We start from the raw sequence: 16,685 nt of genomic DNA on the forward strand, positions 1-16,685 counted from the left end.
CTTTGAATTTGATTTTGGTTTCCAGGTTTAAATTCATTTTTACTTACAGCATTTACTTCTGGAAATGCTGTTGATCCAGTGGGTCGGGACTGATGATTTCTCATTAATAGCTCGTTGTTTTTTTCCGCCACAAGAAGACAGGCGATGAGTTCAGAATATCTCGCGAATCCACGTACTCTATATTGTTGCTGTAGAGTAATATTTGATGCATGAAACGTGGAAAATGTTTTTTCAAGCATCTCAGATTCTGTGACCTCATGTCCACAAAATTTTAATTGCGAGATTATTCTATATATCGCCGAATTGTAATCACTGACTTTTTTAAAGTCTTGGAATCTCAATGTATTCCATTCATCCCGGGCGGTCGGAAGTATAACTTCTCTTATATGTTCGAATCTTTCTTTTAATCCCTTCCACAAAGCCATGAGATTTTTTTCAGTCAGATATTCACATTTCAATCCATCGTCGAGATGTCGACGCAAAAATATCATGGCTCTTGCCTTTTCTTATGACGTGCATATGCAATTTTCTTTAATGGTCTCGCTTAGACCCAATGTCTCAAGATGCATTTCTACATCTAGAGTCCATGGCATATAATTCTTTCCCGTGATGTCGAGCGCAACAAATTCGAGCTTTGTTAAATTTGACATGGTGGTACTAAAAAAAATTACGATGCATTTTATTAGTTAATAATCATTGCAATACAAAGTAACGGATAAACAACAAGTACAAGTATTTGTAAAAATAAAGAAAACACACGAGGAGGATATTCTCCGATAAATAAAAGACTCGTGAGTATGATAACCAAAATAATTAAAAATAACCTTGAGAAAGCCATCTTCTTTTTTCTTCGAAAAATTTGATGATGAATAATTTTTAGAGAAGAAGAGAAAGTTGGAGTGATGGAATGTGTTTGTGAGATCATATTTATAGGGCAAAAACTAGCCGTTTTTTACCATTTATGACCGTTGGGGTACAAAAAAAATAAAGGTATGTATTTGTATAATTTTATGGTAATAATATGATATATATAATATTAGACATGTTTAAATAATTATGTATATCATATCATAATATTATAATGAGTGTCATAATTTATTTTGTTTAAAAACCTTATAGGCTTTTATACTTGTCGTATCCCTTACCGGGAGTGTGGGATGTCGTCTTAACATCCTCCCAGGATTTATAACAAGTTTATGAAAAATTTATTTTTATTATTTCTAATAATAACATTATATTGTATATTAAATAAATACACAATAAATAAATAACAGTAAAATAAATATAATTATTTTTGTTACCTTTTTCTTCTGTTTGGAGCTTGGAAAAGTATGTAGGACTTTTAGAGCTTCGTGCTGATAACGTGTTGTGAAAAAGTAAAAATTTATGGTAAAAATTAAAAATCTCAAACTCTCAAAATTTACCAAACTACATACTTTATAATATTTTTTTTCTCTACTCAATTGTGATTTTCTTCACAAATAAGAGATCTATTTATAGGAAATCTTTACAAATAATCCAAAAATAAAATACATCATTACATACATCATCACACACTAATTTTCAATATTTACAACTCTTATTTTCAACATTCAAATATTCAACATTCAAATATTCAACACACACATTTTAAATATTATTTTCCAATACCCATTACCATTCTTGATAGGTCTACATCCGATTTAATGTGACCATTATTTCAACTAGGGTTGCTCTATAATTGTCCGACTCTTTCGTGCCCCTTATTTTGTCATATTATTTCTCCAAGACTTTTCTACGATGTGGACAAATACTCACTTTGCACTTGCTTTATCATTCATTCGACTATTTATTTGGAGGCATATGCTCAACTCCCAACCTTGATTTATAATTTTATTTTAAAATTTCAGCTTTTTTAAAAATAAAATTTTTTTTTACATTGTCACATTTAGAACAACAGAAACATGATTTATTTCATTTTTTATTTTTAAAATTGTTAAAAAAATTATCAGTTGGGAGAGAGTTGTTACAGTTGAGCCTCATATTTGAGACATCGTTTCAAATTTGATATTCGGATAATCTATGAGTCGTCAACATAACTTGTTAGACTTAATCAACGACATTCTATAAGTAAATGAATCCTTAATTATGAAGATCTTTAAAAAAAAAAAAAATGACGTGTTTTGAGTTTAGTTTGAAAACATTGGTGTGCCAAACTTTGTGGACATGAGAAATCCAAAAGTTCCAACGAAATTGGTAATTTAAGTTGTAATTTGCAAATGTATATAAAATCTACTAAAAAAATGAAAATCTGAATATAAAATATGAAAATTATATTATTTTCACCGGTCAGTGAAGGTTATACTAAAATATGACTAACTAATCTTATATTATTCAGACGTTTTTGTCTTATTTTTTCTTAGTCAACATCTACCCTAAGAAAATGATAGGAAGTAGGGTTCACAATCACACTAGTTGGGATTATGGACATTTTACTTGGGTCGTTGATTGGAGCCCACTCCCGTGTGAAAGCCCACTTTTAAATGGGCCTCTTTTCTACTATACGTTAGCTAAGTTTAATTTTTTTTTTAAATTGTGTTTAAAATAATCGGAATGTTTCATGTAAAAAAAATAATATTAACATTATATCTGACGACATTGTTGCACTAGAGCTTGTTGAATACGATTTACCTGATTAGCGTCTGATTAGCGTGATAGTCGTAAAAAAGACGATCAGTCCTAAAAAAAAATAAAAATTATGATATAGTCTATGCAATGTAGATCCATCCATCAGTCGCGGTCTTTAGGTTTTTTATAAGCTTTTCCCAACTGAAAAAGAAAAAGAAAAAAAGAGAGACAAATTGTTTTAAGTCCTAATTCCACACTTGAAAAGGTCCAATTTAGATGGAATTTTCTTGCATCCAACCTCCAACCGAAAAAAAGACGTATTAAATGGTAATTTTTTTGACTTTTTTTTTAAAAAAAAATTAATTGGACATGACCTTCATCCATTACATTGTTAACCAACAACGTCGAGTCTCGAAACGTCAACAATTCAACTCAATAAATTCTGGAATTTGATACTTCCTGCGTGAACCACGAAAAAAAATTATAATTTAAAATAAATAAGAAATTGTTTGTACAACTATAAAATCATATCAAAACACATACTTTAAGTTTTTTTTTTTAAAATTGTAAAATATAGAAAACGTTTTATAAATATTCGTTCAACAAAATAAAACTTTTAAAATTTTAATTATATATATAAGGTTAAAATATAATATCCCCAAAAATTTAAAACTTTGCTTTCAGCGATCGGTAGACATATCCCATCTTCATCTTATCCACCAGAAAATGACTGATTCATTTCTCCAGCATCAATGTTCACACGAATTTAAGTGGCCCCTCCTGTTATAGTATCATCGATCATCTCATTTGGAAACAAATGTACGTATAAAAATACAAATCCAAAAATTTTGATTGAACACCGGATTTAAACATATAGTAACATTTCTTCTCAAATATATAAACATGTGCGCGCGCGCGTGCGCGTGCGATTTGCTTATACTAACATTTTTACTGATGGGATACCGGATGAGAATGGAACTAAAGCTAGAAGAAGCAGAACTTATAAAATATATTTATGAAGCGTAACGAGAATGGAAAGTGACAATTTTCTAAAACTTTTGTTAGCATAGAAGGTGACGATTTCCTAAAACTTTTCTTGTCCTCTATAAATTTATTACTACTTATAGACAGACGAAACTCCCAATTTTGAAATAATCATTATGTTTTGGCATGTTATTACATGCACAGCTCACATATGAAGTGAGGATTTAAATCGATGGCAATAAATAGCTTAATATTAAATGGAAACTTGGAAGGAGTAGAATAAATATATTCACTTTTTTTGTCTCTATATATATTGGATTATTTCCCTGCTCACACCAATTAAGAATATCATTTGAAAATATTATATATTTTTTATATAGATAAAATCACGCACACTTGTATAATCTACGGATATTTGGATTGGTATAAAAATAAAAAAATATGCCCCCACAAATAATCAAGAGTAGGTTTTTTGTGAGACGGTCTCACGAATCTTTATCTGTGAGACGAGTCAATTCTAATGATATTCATTATAGTAGTATTACTCTTAGCATAAAAAGTAATAATTTTTCATAGATGACCCAAATAAGATATTCGTATCATAAAATACGACCCGTTAGACTGTCTCACACAAGTTTTATCAAATTCCAACGCACATAAAGATAGAGTGGGTTTTTATTTAATTTATTGTTATTTTGAAAAAAAGGATAGAATCACCATTATTTCGAGATAATAACAATTCTACAAATGAAATCTGAAAATCTAGAAACATAATTTATGTTATTTAATACCAAAAAAATACGGCGCATAAATGAAACAAACAAGTAGAGAGAATTTGAATTTGACTTGCTTACAATGTTATTTCGTATAAATAAATCTCTCGCAGCAAAAGTCATACACGTGTGTGTGTGTGTGTGTTGTGTGTGAAGGAGAGAGTGATTGGAAAATTGGTGGCCCAGAAAGGGTTTGTTTTTCTTTCTCGAGAGGATTAAAATGCCATCCTATTTTTGACGTTGATTTTGGGCGGAATACATAGAACGAGGCAACGTTTTGAAAAATGAAAGAAAGACAGGCAGGCATGCAATTAATGCAGTGGCAGGTTTCAACCATGCAATTCCCTGGCCCCATACCACCTTCTTCCACATATATTAAATATATAATTATATATTTATTTATTTTTAAATATCACTCTTTTCAATATTGGGTTCCTCGATCGTTAATATGAAATCATCAAATATTTGTTGTGTATATATATATATATAATGAGATATCAAAACAGAAATACAACAACATCGTAACGGACCAAATCTAGAACCAAAGTTAAATTTTAAGGAAAAAGTCAATCAAATCAAATATTATTCGAGTTAATTCAGGGGTTCTCTCGAGTCAATACCCGAACCACCACCCTTGCATGGTGCAAAGAAACTACCGCCACCACGACCGGGGATAAACCAAGGCTGCATGTTTCGCTCCCATCACGATGCAAGGATTGTTATAGTCGAGGTTCGTTCTTGACTCCCCCATGAATTAGCTCTATCTTTTTTCCAGACATCGTATATTGAAACACCGGACCTAGTCCATGTATCCAACAAATAATGTCACGCTCGAGCACAATGTCAATACAGTTTAACACGAAAACGTCAGCTTTCGCAATGCAGGGCCGCCTTGATCTTCTGCACCGTACATGTTATCAAGTTGTTAACAGTTTCCACAGATTCGACGGTGAGTTTCGCGGTCGGAAGGCTGTTCACCAGTATCTGGAAGGCAACCGTCAACAAGGAACCACTCACTCTATGGACCATCCCAACATTTCCAATGGGTCCATTACCAGTAGGCCCTCGAGAGCCCGGCCCATCTGGTACTACGACAAATCCCGAGGGGAGCAGCGCCACGTAGGCAGAATCTCCGCCGTTCATCACCACATGCATGGCAGGTATGTCAACTGGCGCGTAAACAACAAGCGACCCCGCCGCGTCTATGCACGTCTCCTGGAGGATCAGCATGCTGCTCTGGTTCGAGTTCATGGCCTGTCACATAAAATGACAAGAAAGTCCTCAACACTTTTGTACATATGTTCACAAACCAGAGTGACCCCAGGACCAGTTGGGCTGACCCAGAAAGCTGACAGTTGTTGACTTTTAAGTATTCACACAATTGAAAAATAATAAAGTTAAGGTTGAAGTAAAGACACATAATTGGATATAAAGTTAGATGAATAATTCAAAATTTACAATTCTTTTGTCCCATGTAATCATGATGTACCTACCACACATTATTTTTTCGAAAAAAAAAAAACAACAAGGTAATTAGACCAAAAAACCTATATTTTAGAATTCCAATTTTTTAAGAACATAAAGAAATTTCAATTTCAAGTAAATTAAATGCATATTTTCCGATTTCAATCAAGTTGTAGAGCATATGAACATCAAACAAATAAGGTTAAATAAGAAGGGGGGGGGCTTACACTTGCACGGAGGAGAGAAACACAGTTGCCATGATCTTGTCCCTTCGCAATGTGAGCCATTTCTTGCATAGGGCCGCCATTGGAGAGTATGTCCCACTCGCTCCTCAGACGCTCGTCGCGTAGGAAGTCGAATAGCCTTTGAGGCGACACTGGCAACCACACGGACGTGGCGGCACTCACCACAATACCAGGCGGCTCCCCAGGGTCGTCAACACTCTTCCGAGTCATGACCCTCACATCCTCGTCTACGTTGCCTGATTTAAGCTTGTTCCATTTGTGAACAGTTGAGGCGCACACGCCCGCGCAGAAGTTGTTGGTCATTCGTTGTGCCAGCTTCAACATGCTCTTCCGCCCGCCAGCAGTTATTGCTGCGCATCAAACAAGAAAATGGTCGATCAATGGCCATCAATTCGTTAGCAGTTACACATCTCATACCCTCAACTTCGGGTTAGAGTTACCATCGATACATGCATGTGAAAAGATAAGTTTAAAAAGGGTATGTTATGAGATAGGAAAGAAACTGAATAAAACAACACAACGCATTTTATCCAGATTGTATCGTACCTGTATGATCGCGAGCAGGCACAGAAGATGACATGAGTATGGCGAGACACTCGCATTGCCGTTGGAGGGTGGCTACCCATCTTTGCGCACCAAATCCCATTCCAGCCCCAATCAGAGGCCGGTAGAGCTGGTGAATTACACTCTCGTCATATTCAGCGTGTTCTACCCATGTCACCTACAAATAGAATGATGAGAAAAAAACACAAACGTTTAGCCACATGTTATATGTTTACATAATTTTAGAACACGACGTTCATATAATTTCCATTCAATTATTAATAATATTGTTTTCTAACTTCCTAATAATGGTAATATAAAAATGCTAAAAACCAGCCTAAAATCAGGGAAACAGAAAAAAAAAACCCATTAAAAATGTGTAGTAAATAAAATATTGGCCAGCACAAAATTATGCAAGATTTGTAGGCACGAGGTGTGATGTAGTGTAAACAAACAAATTTGTAGCGAGTCTTGGCGTTTGACTATAAGGTCTTTAATTGGTAGAAAAACAAACACATCAGAAGGATGGAAATAGGCATCACAGTTGCACAAATTTAATATCGGCCAATGTATCAGAAAGGGACAGAATATAAACCATCAAATATATAGTTTTTAGTTTACCGATGTTTGAATATTATTTATTGGATCTAAATCATACGAAATTAATGTGTCCCAAGGAGCAAAAAAAGGAGCAATAGATGGTTCTATTCATCTATATTAAAAGGGTTTATTAGCCTCGATTAATTAAACCGAGTACTGTATTAGTAAATTAATATTCATCCGATCTCATAAAAGTAAGACTTGATTATATAAATGAGGCACGAGAAGAATCTTTTCGACGATTCACTTGAGTTTCATATCTCAAGTCAAATGGGATTCGGACCAAAATTATTTCTTGCAAGGAATACATCATATTTTCTTGAGCCCATAGTGTTTTTGGGAGTTGCGTTACTAAGTAAATTTGAGTGACTTTTCCTCCTATAAGAAAATTCCGAATTTTATATAATTTGAGTCTAAATTGTTCAATAAAATAAAAGTGAATTCAGCCCGATCCAATCGAATCCGTGTCGATTATTACATAAACATGGCAGATTTCTTGAATCTTTAACAAGAAAATAAACACGATTTCAAACAATGTGACAGAATAAATGCTCCTAACTAAGCTCCAATGGTGCAGTGCAGTTGCCACAACAAACTTATTTAAAAGAAAAGGGTGAAGGGTACCAAACACGAGGGGAGTCAATTAATGTCCAGAAAATTTGCAACAAGTAGCAATCAAACAAGAGAAATCCATATTTCGGAAACAGGTAATTATTACCTTAGAGTATCCATTAGGCATATCTTGCACCACACAGCCGGAAGGCAGCCTCCGGCAACTCAAAAACGTCGGGCCACCGGCTGTTTCTCGAATTGTATCAATGGAAACATCAACAACAGCCCACACACCCTCGGCATGCTGCTTGCAGAACCGGAGAAACTTTACGTCCCGAACTGGGACTAATGGCGATAGAACTTGGAGCTCAGCGTGCATCTAATCATGATGACAAATCGGACAAGAATTAATACTTCATCATATTAAACTAAGACATATAAACTTCGATAATAATTGGCATTACCAGCTGAAGTGCACCATTTCTTGTTCCTCCCATGCCACTAGATATAACATCTGTGGTTGATGTTCTTGGAATTATACAAGGAAACATCTCCGTCCATTTGTTCTATAATCAGAAAATACAAACGATTAACATACAAGTCAAGAATGATGGGAATTCTAAACAATGTGGTTTTAAATATTATAGAGATGGAGTATATACCGAATCCATTAGCGTCTCAACGAGGGCCAAACTATTAATGATCACCATACCGGTCTCCCTCGATGCTTCGGTAACAAAGCCATTTGGTTTCATACCAATACAAGGAGTAAATGTTCTGAAATACTCTTCATGATTCAGTACTTCTCTCCCACCTTCCAAGCTTCTAATCCAAAGTGGCTGGTCGGTTTGGGCCATTTTCACCAATTCATCCATGGTAGACAAGGCAAGCTCCAAGTACACTGATCTCTCCAATGATCTGTCCATTGGGTTGATGTTCAATGGTTTGGTAGGCGGTTCAATAGGCAGAGGGGGCGAAATCCCGGATCCGAAATGAGGAGGGCCTGAAGGAAGGGCATTTAGGCCTCCGAAGTCATTGTTCCCCACTCCGAGTTCTAGGTTTGAATTAGGCATCGGAAAGCCCATGGGTGAAGCTAAAGATGAAATGGGGCGGCCTGAAAACTTCCCTGCAAGCGTGCAGACTCGATCTAATTCGTCTTTCAATCGAGCATTCTCGATTCGTAGATGTTGCTCTTCAAGGGATATTTCCCCAATAATGGCCGGGCCGCCACAGTTGGTGCAAATGGGGTTCCTCATCATCTCCCTCATCGACATGTTTTCTGCTCGGAGCTTGTCATTTTCTTGCCTGAGTAAAGAATTCTCATGGCGTTCGAGTTGCGTCTGAGGCAATATTCACATAATTTTCCCATAAAAACACCAACAAAAATAAAAAATCAGAAAATAAAGGCAAAAAGTACGAAATTCTCGGCTTTTCGTGTACCTTCATCTGAGTTCTTCGATTCTGAAACCAAAACTTGACCTGTCTAGTCTCCAAGCAAAGCCTTCTGCTGAGCTCCAATCTTTGCTTTTCATCAGGATGTGGACACTCCTTGAAAAGACTGAAAAAAGCATCCAAAAACCAAGAAAATTCGTCAAAAACCAACCAGAAAAGGTAGAAATCGGAAAAAAGTCGAAAAGTTTCTCGGAAAAAGCAGACGTTTCAAGTTCTTGGATTTGTTGGGGAGTGTGTCGGTGGTATCTTTTCTTTTTCAGCGGCTTGTCGGCAGCATCAAGATCATCTCCAGAGCCACCATCCAGATTATCACTCCCAGATCTGCTCTCATGTTCTTCATCTCTACTCCTCCTTCCACCGACGATAGTAGACCCAAAATTCTCCCCTATTCTGCCCACCTCAGCTTGACCCTCGGTACACGTTTGCTGCTCAAATTTAAGTGAAAACCCTTCAACAAAATCATCCCACGCGCACACACATACAATTAGATATATATAGATATATAGAAAGAGAGAATCGGCGTTACGAGGGCAAGAGAGAGGCCAGGTGAGTTGAACATGGCTTTGCCCGCAAGTGATTGTGACACAAGGAGGGGTTGCGCAATTGCACCAGTGGGCATGCTGCTGTTAATCTTACTTCTTGGAGTAGGTGTATTATTGTTATACTGTATACCAGAAACAATTCTTACACCGCCACCGCCGCCACTGCTATCAAGAAAATCCCCAAAATTCATGAAATATCGTCCACTGTTTAAACTGGATAGGATAATCTCCAAGATCTTAACGTTACACTTTGTATGACATATGCATCAACAGAATCACTCCATGCATATTATAGCAGCAAATAAACGCTTAACACAGAAAAATATCCCAGATTTATATAAAATGGTAGAAGAAAGAAGGAAAAGAGAGGTAGAGAAGACACGAGGCCTGAATCCAAATGTCTCCAGCTTCCTCTCCAAAAGGCTAATGTTTATACAATAGAAGAAAAGGGAGAAAAATAAGGTAACCAAAAGAAAGGCGCTATTTTTCTATCCCTCTTTCCCTTCTTACAGATATTAAACTTCACAAAAGAAAGGCACAAAAAAGCTAAACATAGAAAATGCTTCAAGTGAAAACCCTAGTTGAGAGGACTTTTCTTGCTATCTGGTATCTCGATGTCTGCATGATTGACTTGCAAAAAGCTAGCTTTTTTATGTCCTACAAAAGTAAGAGAAAGGAAAAAAAAAGGGCTATTTTCTCGGAACAGTCCGAATTTCTTTCAGAAAGAGAGAGAGAAGAGCGGCAACAAGTGAAAGAAGAAAGAGAGCAAAGATATTACCCGCAATACCATGTGAACTCATCGATGCCCACATATATATATCGCCAAAAAACATGATACAGGAAAGGATTGGTTGACTATTTCACACACAAAACACACACTCCGAAGGTTGCTTTCCTTTTGAAATATTGTTGCTGTAACAGCAGTAAAAAAATCTAGATGCCGGGACCTTTTTTTCTGTTTGATGCGACTCCACATACTCCTTTCATCAATATGATTGGCCCAGATTCATCAGATTTTGGAAATTTAATAAGTTCGTTTTTTTCCTTATTGTTAATTTATAGGTGAAACACTATAACCATGGTTTTTTAACTTTGTCCCTTACTTTTTAGCAATAGAACTTTGAATAAACAATTTTTTTTTCATGAAACATTTGAAATATGTAGATATTATAAAATTAATGAGGAAAAATAATATATTTTCATGCATTCATAATGACAAAACAAGTTTTGAAATTTTAATTTTGAGATGATTTTGATGCATTGTCAATTTCAAGTAAGAAACAATCGAACCGCAAAAAACAGATATTACGATAATCATAGGCAGAGTCAGGATTCATAAATACCTAAGGCTGTCTCCATCTTGTGTTAGACAGTAATATGTTCAGTTAAAATCAAATCGAATTTTCTAAAATCGAATTAATCGAATTTTTTTTCGACAAACCGAACCGATCAAACTTTACTACGAAAACCTCACAAACCAAATCGAAAAAAGCGATTATTTCGGTCAGTAACATAATTAACTGAAATTTTAGAATTTTTTTAAAATAATCATGTTTTAAATAAAAAAAAGTGCAAAAATTTGGAATAAATAAATTTAAATTGTATTTATTAAAAAATATTTTTAAGTATAATACTATTGTCTAATAAATTTTATTAAAATTTGTAATATTTATATCTTTACAAAATTTATTAGAAAATTTAATGATATTAATTTTATTTATAAAAATTTAGTTTGTTAGATTATCCGAAGTTTTATTAAAAATTGAAATCGAACCGAACTAACTTATATTTAAAAAAATTTAAACCGAATATAGGACCAAATATTTGTTGTTTTACCAAAAGCTATAGTTGGTAGTGCAACTCAAATATCTTAAACGCACATCAGCACAAACGTCATGGTTTGATCGCTCTACCTAGTAGAGACAATTATTGCACCTCAACACAGAACTGAATTTTCAAATTAATTCATTTCGATACGTTATTTTGTTTGAAATCAATATTTTGTTTACTCGTAAACTATAATTGATGTTTGCCCATTATTAGTTGATATATGTTGTTTTGGTTTAAAAATAATCTGACAGTTTTTATTTACTTAACTAGAAAAACTCAATATTCTCAAAATTTTACAACAAAGATTTTTTTTTTCAAATTTCGTATTTATTCAATTTTTTGGTATTATAAATATAAAATGACAAAACAAGCTCAATAATAATTACATATCAAAAATCATCAAAAATTTCCGTCAATTGATTATTATTCCAAAATCTGCAACAATACATTTTTAGGGTAAAAATTCAAACTCCAAAATTCATATACACCATAAGATAATATTATTGCAACTTGAATAATCACAATGAAATATTCAATATATCTCAAAGTTGCATAATTTCATAACACAATGATAAAAAATGTGTTCTACTTTTAATATCGGCGGAGCAAAATTTAAAATTTAAAAATATCAGCTTAAAAAAAAAGGTATAGTGGGGTTGGAGCCCACCCTATCCCAAGGGTGGCTCCGCCCCTGACGATTATCGATTTTACGTATAAAATAGTTTGGGATACATTCGACCTTACATTTTCCATTTAATTAACTAAATAGATGAAATTAATTACCTTTTAAAGTCGACGCTAATCAGCCTGTTCAAAATTTGATTTTATCACATCAATGTTAACATGACGTGATAAATCTCTTTTAAATTTTTTAATATTTAAAAAAAAACTATTTCAACAGAAATGAAAAAAATACAAATAGTGATATTTTTGACATAATTTTTTTATACGAGCGATAAACGAGTTCACGTCTCGTTATCATATCACACTGACCAGCAATCGTCTCGTTTACGAGTTTATGATTATATAATTGAGATTAATCCCATTTTCTTATGGATAGAATGCAAACTTAAAAAAGTTTTCTCTGACTTAAATCTCCTGTGTGGAAGTAATAGAAATGCGAGAACTATATTTGTCTTCAGAGAAAGGGATGTAAGAAAACTACGGTTGTGTGTGTTCATATCTCCTGGATTTTCTTCCCTTTCCCTTTGCCATATTTTGGCCCACAAACTGTTTACACAACGAAGGATTTTAATTAAATCAACTCATTCGGAGAGAGGTGTGAACCCACAGGGGATAGATGTTCTTACTAAAAAAAATTAAAATGAATGATTAATTTATTAGAGTTAAGGATGACGAACGTGTTTTTTTAGTTGAGTTTGGCCAAACTCGAGACTCATTTGTCCCGTCCTGAAACTCCACGGGTTCGATTCTGGTTGATGTTAATTGAGACAATAGTTGATTTTACGTATTTTTTCCGACTGAATGTTCGACTTATTTTCAGACAAATTTAAAATTATAAATCATATTTTTACTATGTTAAATATTTAGCTTATTTAAAATATTTTATGATATCAATATAATTATTCCAAGGTAAATACAAAATCATGTATTTTTTACTATAAAGATTATATAATCTTAATTCTGAAATTTTGAAAGTAGAAATTAATGTTGAACACATTCTAGGGGGACTTGATGGACCGTACTATGTTGGTTTAGCCCAAAATCTCGCCCAACCTACGGGGCTCAATTATTTAATATTATTTATATATATGGATAATCAAAGAATAACCTTTTTAATGGTGCTAAACTTTTTAATTAATTATTAATTAATTAATTCAATCTGTCTCTGCTGGATTAAGAGTTGAGAAATTAAATCAGATAATTTTAATTAATGCCTAAATTAATTTTGATTAATTATTTAAGCTTTAATAAATGTAGACCCAACAAAATAAATATAAACACTCACTTATCTAATTTTATAAATGGAATCAAAGTCTAAACTTGGTGATTTTTATGTCCCGAATTAAATTTAAATATTTCAAGCATAGTTTTTTTTTAAAAAAAAATTAATTGAAAAGGGGAAAATTTTGCCATTTGGGTTTACAACTTATTGATTTTTTGTGTTGTATTTACTAAATATTTATTAGAATCACATACTAAAATGTTAACAAAGTAAATGACAAATAGATAGTCGATGCCTTTCTCCCCTGAAAAATGAATATTTTAATCGGCCTATTTACAATTATTAGTTAATCAAAGAACTAATTTAAGCATTGATATATGAATTTAATTAAACAAATTTCAATTCTTGTGCCAACAAGTCATTAGTCAAACGTAATTATGGAAAGGAAATTATATATACATATATATAATTAATATATATGTACGTATAAATATATAAATGCGATATTAATACTGAAAATTTTATAGGTTCTATATCACATGCTAATTTATCCACCAGGGATGAGGAAAGCGACATGCTTGAGGAATTAGGCCAAAATATCAACTTGTTTTAAGTCTACCCAATTAGACATTATACGCTTCATTATTTATTGTCTAACATCGTATAAGACGGTTTCACATATTTATATATATGATATGAGTCGATCAGATTCATACCAACAATGAAATGTAATATTTTTTCATGAATCGAGTCAGATATTTATTTTAGAAAATTAATTTATGAGCCGATAGAGTTTTTTTTGTTATTTAAATTGATCTCTTCAAAATATATATAATTTTGTGAAGGGAAAAAAAAAAGGATTTCATATGCTTTTCAATTGCTATTCAAATATTGGAATATTTTTTATATTTAAATGCAGACAAACCACGCACTAAACCGCAATCAAGTTTCGAAAAATCCATTGGTTCTTGGATCTAATTTTTCATGCCCTTAATGATTCACATTGACTCGTTGAATAAGTGAACAACCATAAATTTTGTGTCCAATATCACCTTTTTAAGTTATCTAATATTTTTACGGTTTATATTTTTAGATAATTATTTGAATATCACAACAAAACTTAAATCGGCCACCCGTCTTTGACCGTTTGGTCGAGTGACATCATCATTCTCAATATGAGATGAAGTCATGAGTTCGAAACTCATCAATCATCAACTCGAATTTTATATATAAAAAAAACTCTTAAATCGACCAGACAAGTTTTATTGTGTCATTCAAGACAAACTTCTATCGTATCACCTCAAGAAGGAAAAGCAAAAAAAAAAAAATAATGAACTAGAGAAGCCATAAATTGATGAAAATGTTAGTGACTGAATTTTGGAACTCGTGAAATAGGTATAATCGTGTTTTTTCAATGTTTTCTTTCACTTCCTGGTCAAATTCAATATAGGGCATTCTCATTTTGTAGGACCGAACGCTTGCCGTTTTACCAAAAGCTATAACTGGTGGTAATGGTGCAACTCAAATCTTTTAAACCGCACAGCAGCTCAAGCACCATGGTTCGATCACTCTACTAAGGCCATCTCCAACCCAAAACTCTATTTTAAAGCAACTCTACTCTAAAATAGTGCAGTTTCTGCACTAAATACAATGTTCATCTTCAACCCATCTACTTCAAATCCTACTCTAAAAAAGAATATTCTCAAAATATTCTTTTTTATTTTATTTATTTCATTTTTTATAAGTTATTAAATATATATTTTTTAAATTTAGTGATATAATTATAATTTAGTTTGATTCTATTTTATTCTCCTTGCACTTAAATTAAATGTATTTGATTTCGTTTTTTATTTTAATCGTGTGTTTGAATGTTTAAATATTATTCAATAATTTGAATGTTTAAATATTATTCAATAAATTTGTGTATTCGATTATGTTATTTACAGTAATGATTTACATTAACCTTTTAATTTATAGATTAATACGTTAATCAAATAAATTTCAATTATTAATACTAACAAAATATTTGTTTATTTAATATATTAATTAAATGTTTTTAAATTATTTAAAATATATTAAAGAATTCATATAATATTAAATATATTATTTATTAAATTAATCATAATTTAAAAATAATAAAAAAGTAAATAAAAAAATCAAAAATAAAAATAAAAAAATAAAACAACACCCTGCATCAAATTTTGATGCAGAGGGGCTGGGCGCTATTTTGGATTCCAAAATAGCGCCCCGGTTGGAGGGCATAGGACAGCAAAATATCGTGAAACGCGAACAATTATTGCACCAAACAATTTCCCTCTCAATAATTGCACTCATTGCAATCAATGAGAATCGAACTCGTGACCTTGGTTCTGATATCAATTGTAAGACCGAGCGCTTGCCACTTTACCAAAAGCTATAGCTGGTCGTAATGGTGCAACTCAAATATTTTAAACCGCACAACAGCTCAAGCACCATAGTTCGATCGCTTTACTAAGCAGGGACAATTATTGCACCCAACGCATTTCATATGTAGTCTTTTTATCAAAAAAAAAAAAAATCGTTTATCCAACCCAAGTCATGCGGTAACTACTTGTTCGTTTGATCTGCATGCCGAGAACACATAATTTCGTTGTGGGAGTCGATTCGGGCGTGCAAGAAAAAGGGCCATCTGGAAATGAATGTCAAGTGTTAATGTAAGTATTAACATTGGGATGGTAGTCTGTATTTGTTGTTGGTGATCAGACCCTCAAGCTCTTTTTCTTAGCCTGTTACGCTCGTAGCGAACCCGAACCCTTTGGCGATCATGGTCAGATCAGCTAAAGGATGCGTAGATTGTTCGTATAGAGTCTCAACGTATGTTAAAGATTTGTTTCGTGGTTTGTTCGTATAGAGTCTAAAAGTAATCATGAAACAAAATGGAAAGGGGCACAAAGTTACACAGCTCTAATCCCTATCATACAAGCATCATGGTTTGACAGAACGCCACGATAACGGATTTGCCTTGCTCATGTGATCTATTCATTTATATACCTTAAAAACTAATTTGAATAGTATTTCTAACTTTGTAATTCATGCACAGTTTTTAGACAAGAAATATAATCTGGATTGCCATCTTCCGACTCGTCAGTTACAAGTAAATATATAGCATAAATATAAGCCAACACACTCTTGGACGTTTTCTGGTGAG

General features: G+C 33.1%; 1 protein-coding gene across 1 annotated transcript; it reads right to left on the reverse strand.

The window, feature by feature from the left end:
• Positions 1-4,877: 4,877 nt before the first annotated feature.
• On the reverse strand, positions 4,878-10,559 carry LOC142504797 (homeobox-leucine zipper protein ANTHOCYANINLESS 2-like). The gene is made up of 9 exons (XM_075617602.1): positions 9,747-10,559; positions 9,425-9,645; positions 9,209-9,326; positions 8,431-9,108; positions 8,233-8,334; positions 7,935-8,147; positions 6,620-6,794; positions 6,056-6,423; positions 4,878-5,618 (listed from the first exon to the last, which is right to left on the reverse strand). Exons 1-9 carry the CDS (start codon positions 9,951-9,953, stop codon positions 5,232-5,234), a joined length of 2,469 nt encoding a protein of 822 aa, XP_075473717.1. The 5' UTR covers positions 9,954-10,559; the 3' UTR covers positions 4,878-5,231.
• Between the last annotated feature and the right edge of the window lie 6,126 nt (positions 10,560-16,685).

This window comes from Primulina tabacum, chromosome 10, assembly GCF_025594145.1.
Source record: "Primulina tabacum isolate GXHZ01 chromosome 10, ASM2559414v2, whole genome shotgun sequence".
Lineage (NCBI taxonomy): Eukaryota > Viridiplantae > Streptophyta > Magnoliopsida > Lamiales > Gesneriaceae > Primulina > Primulina tabacum.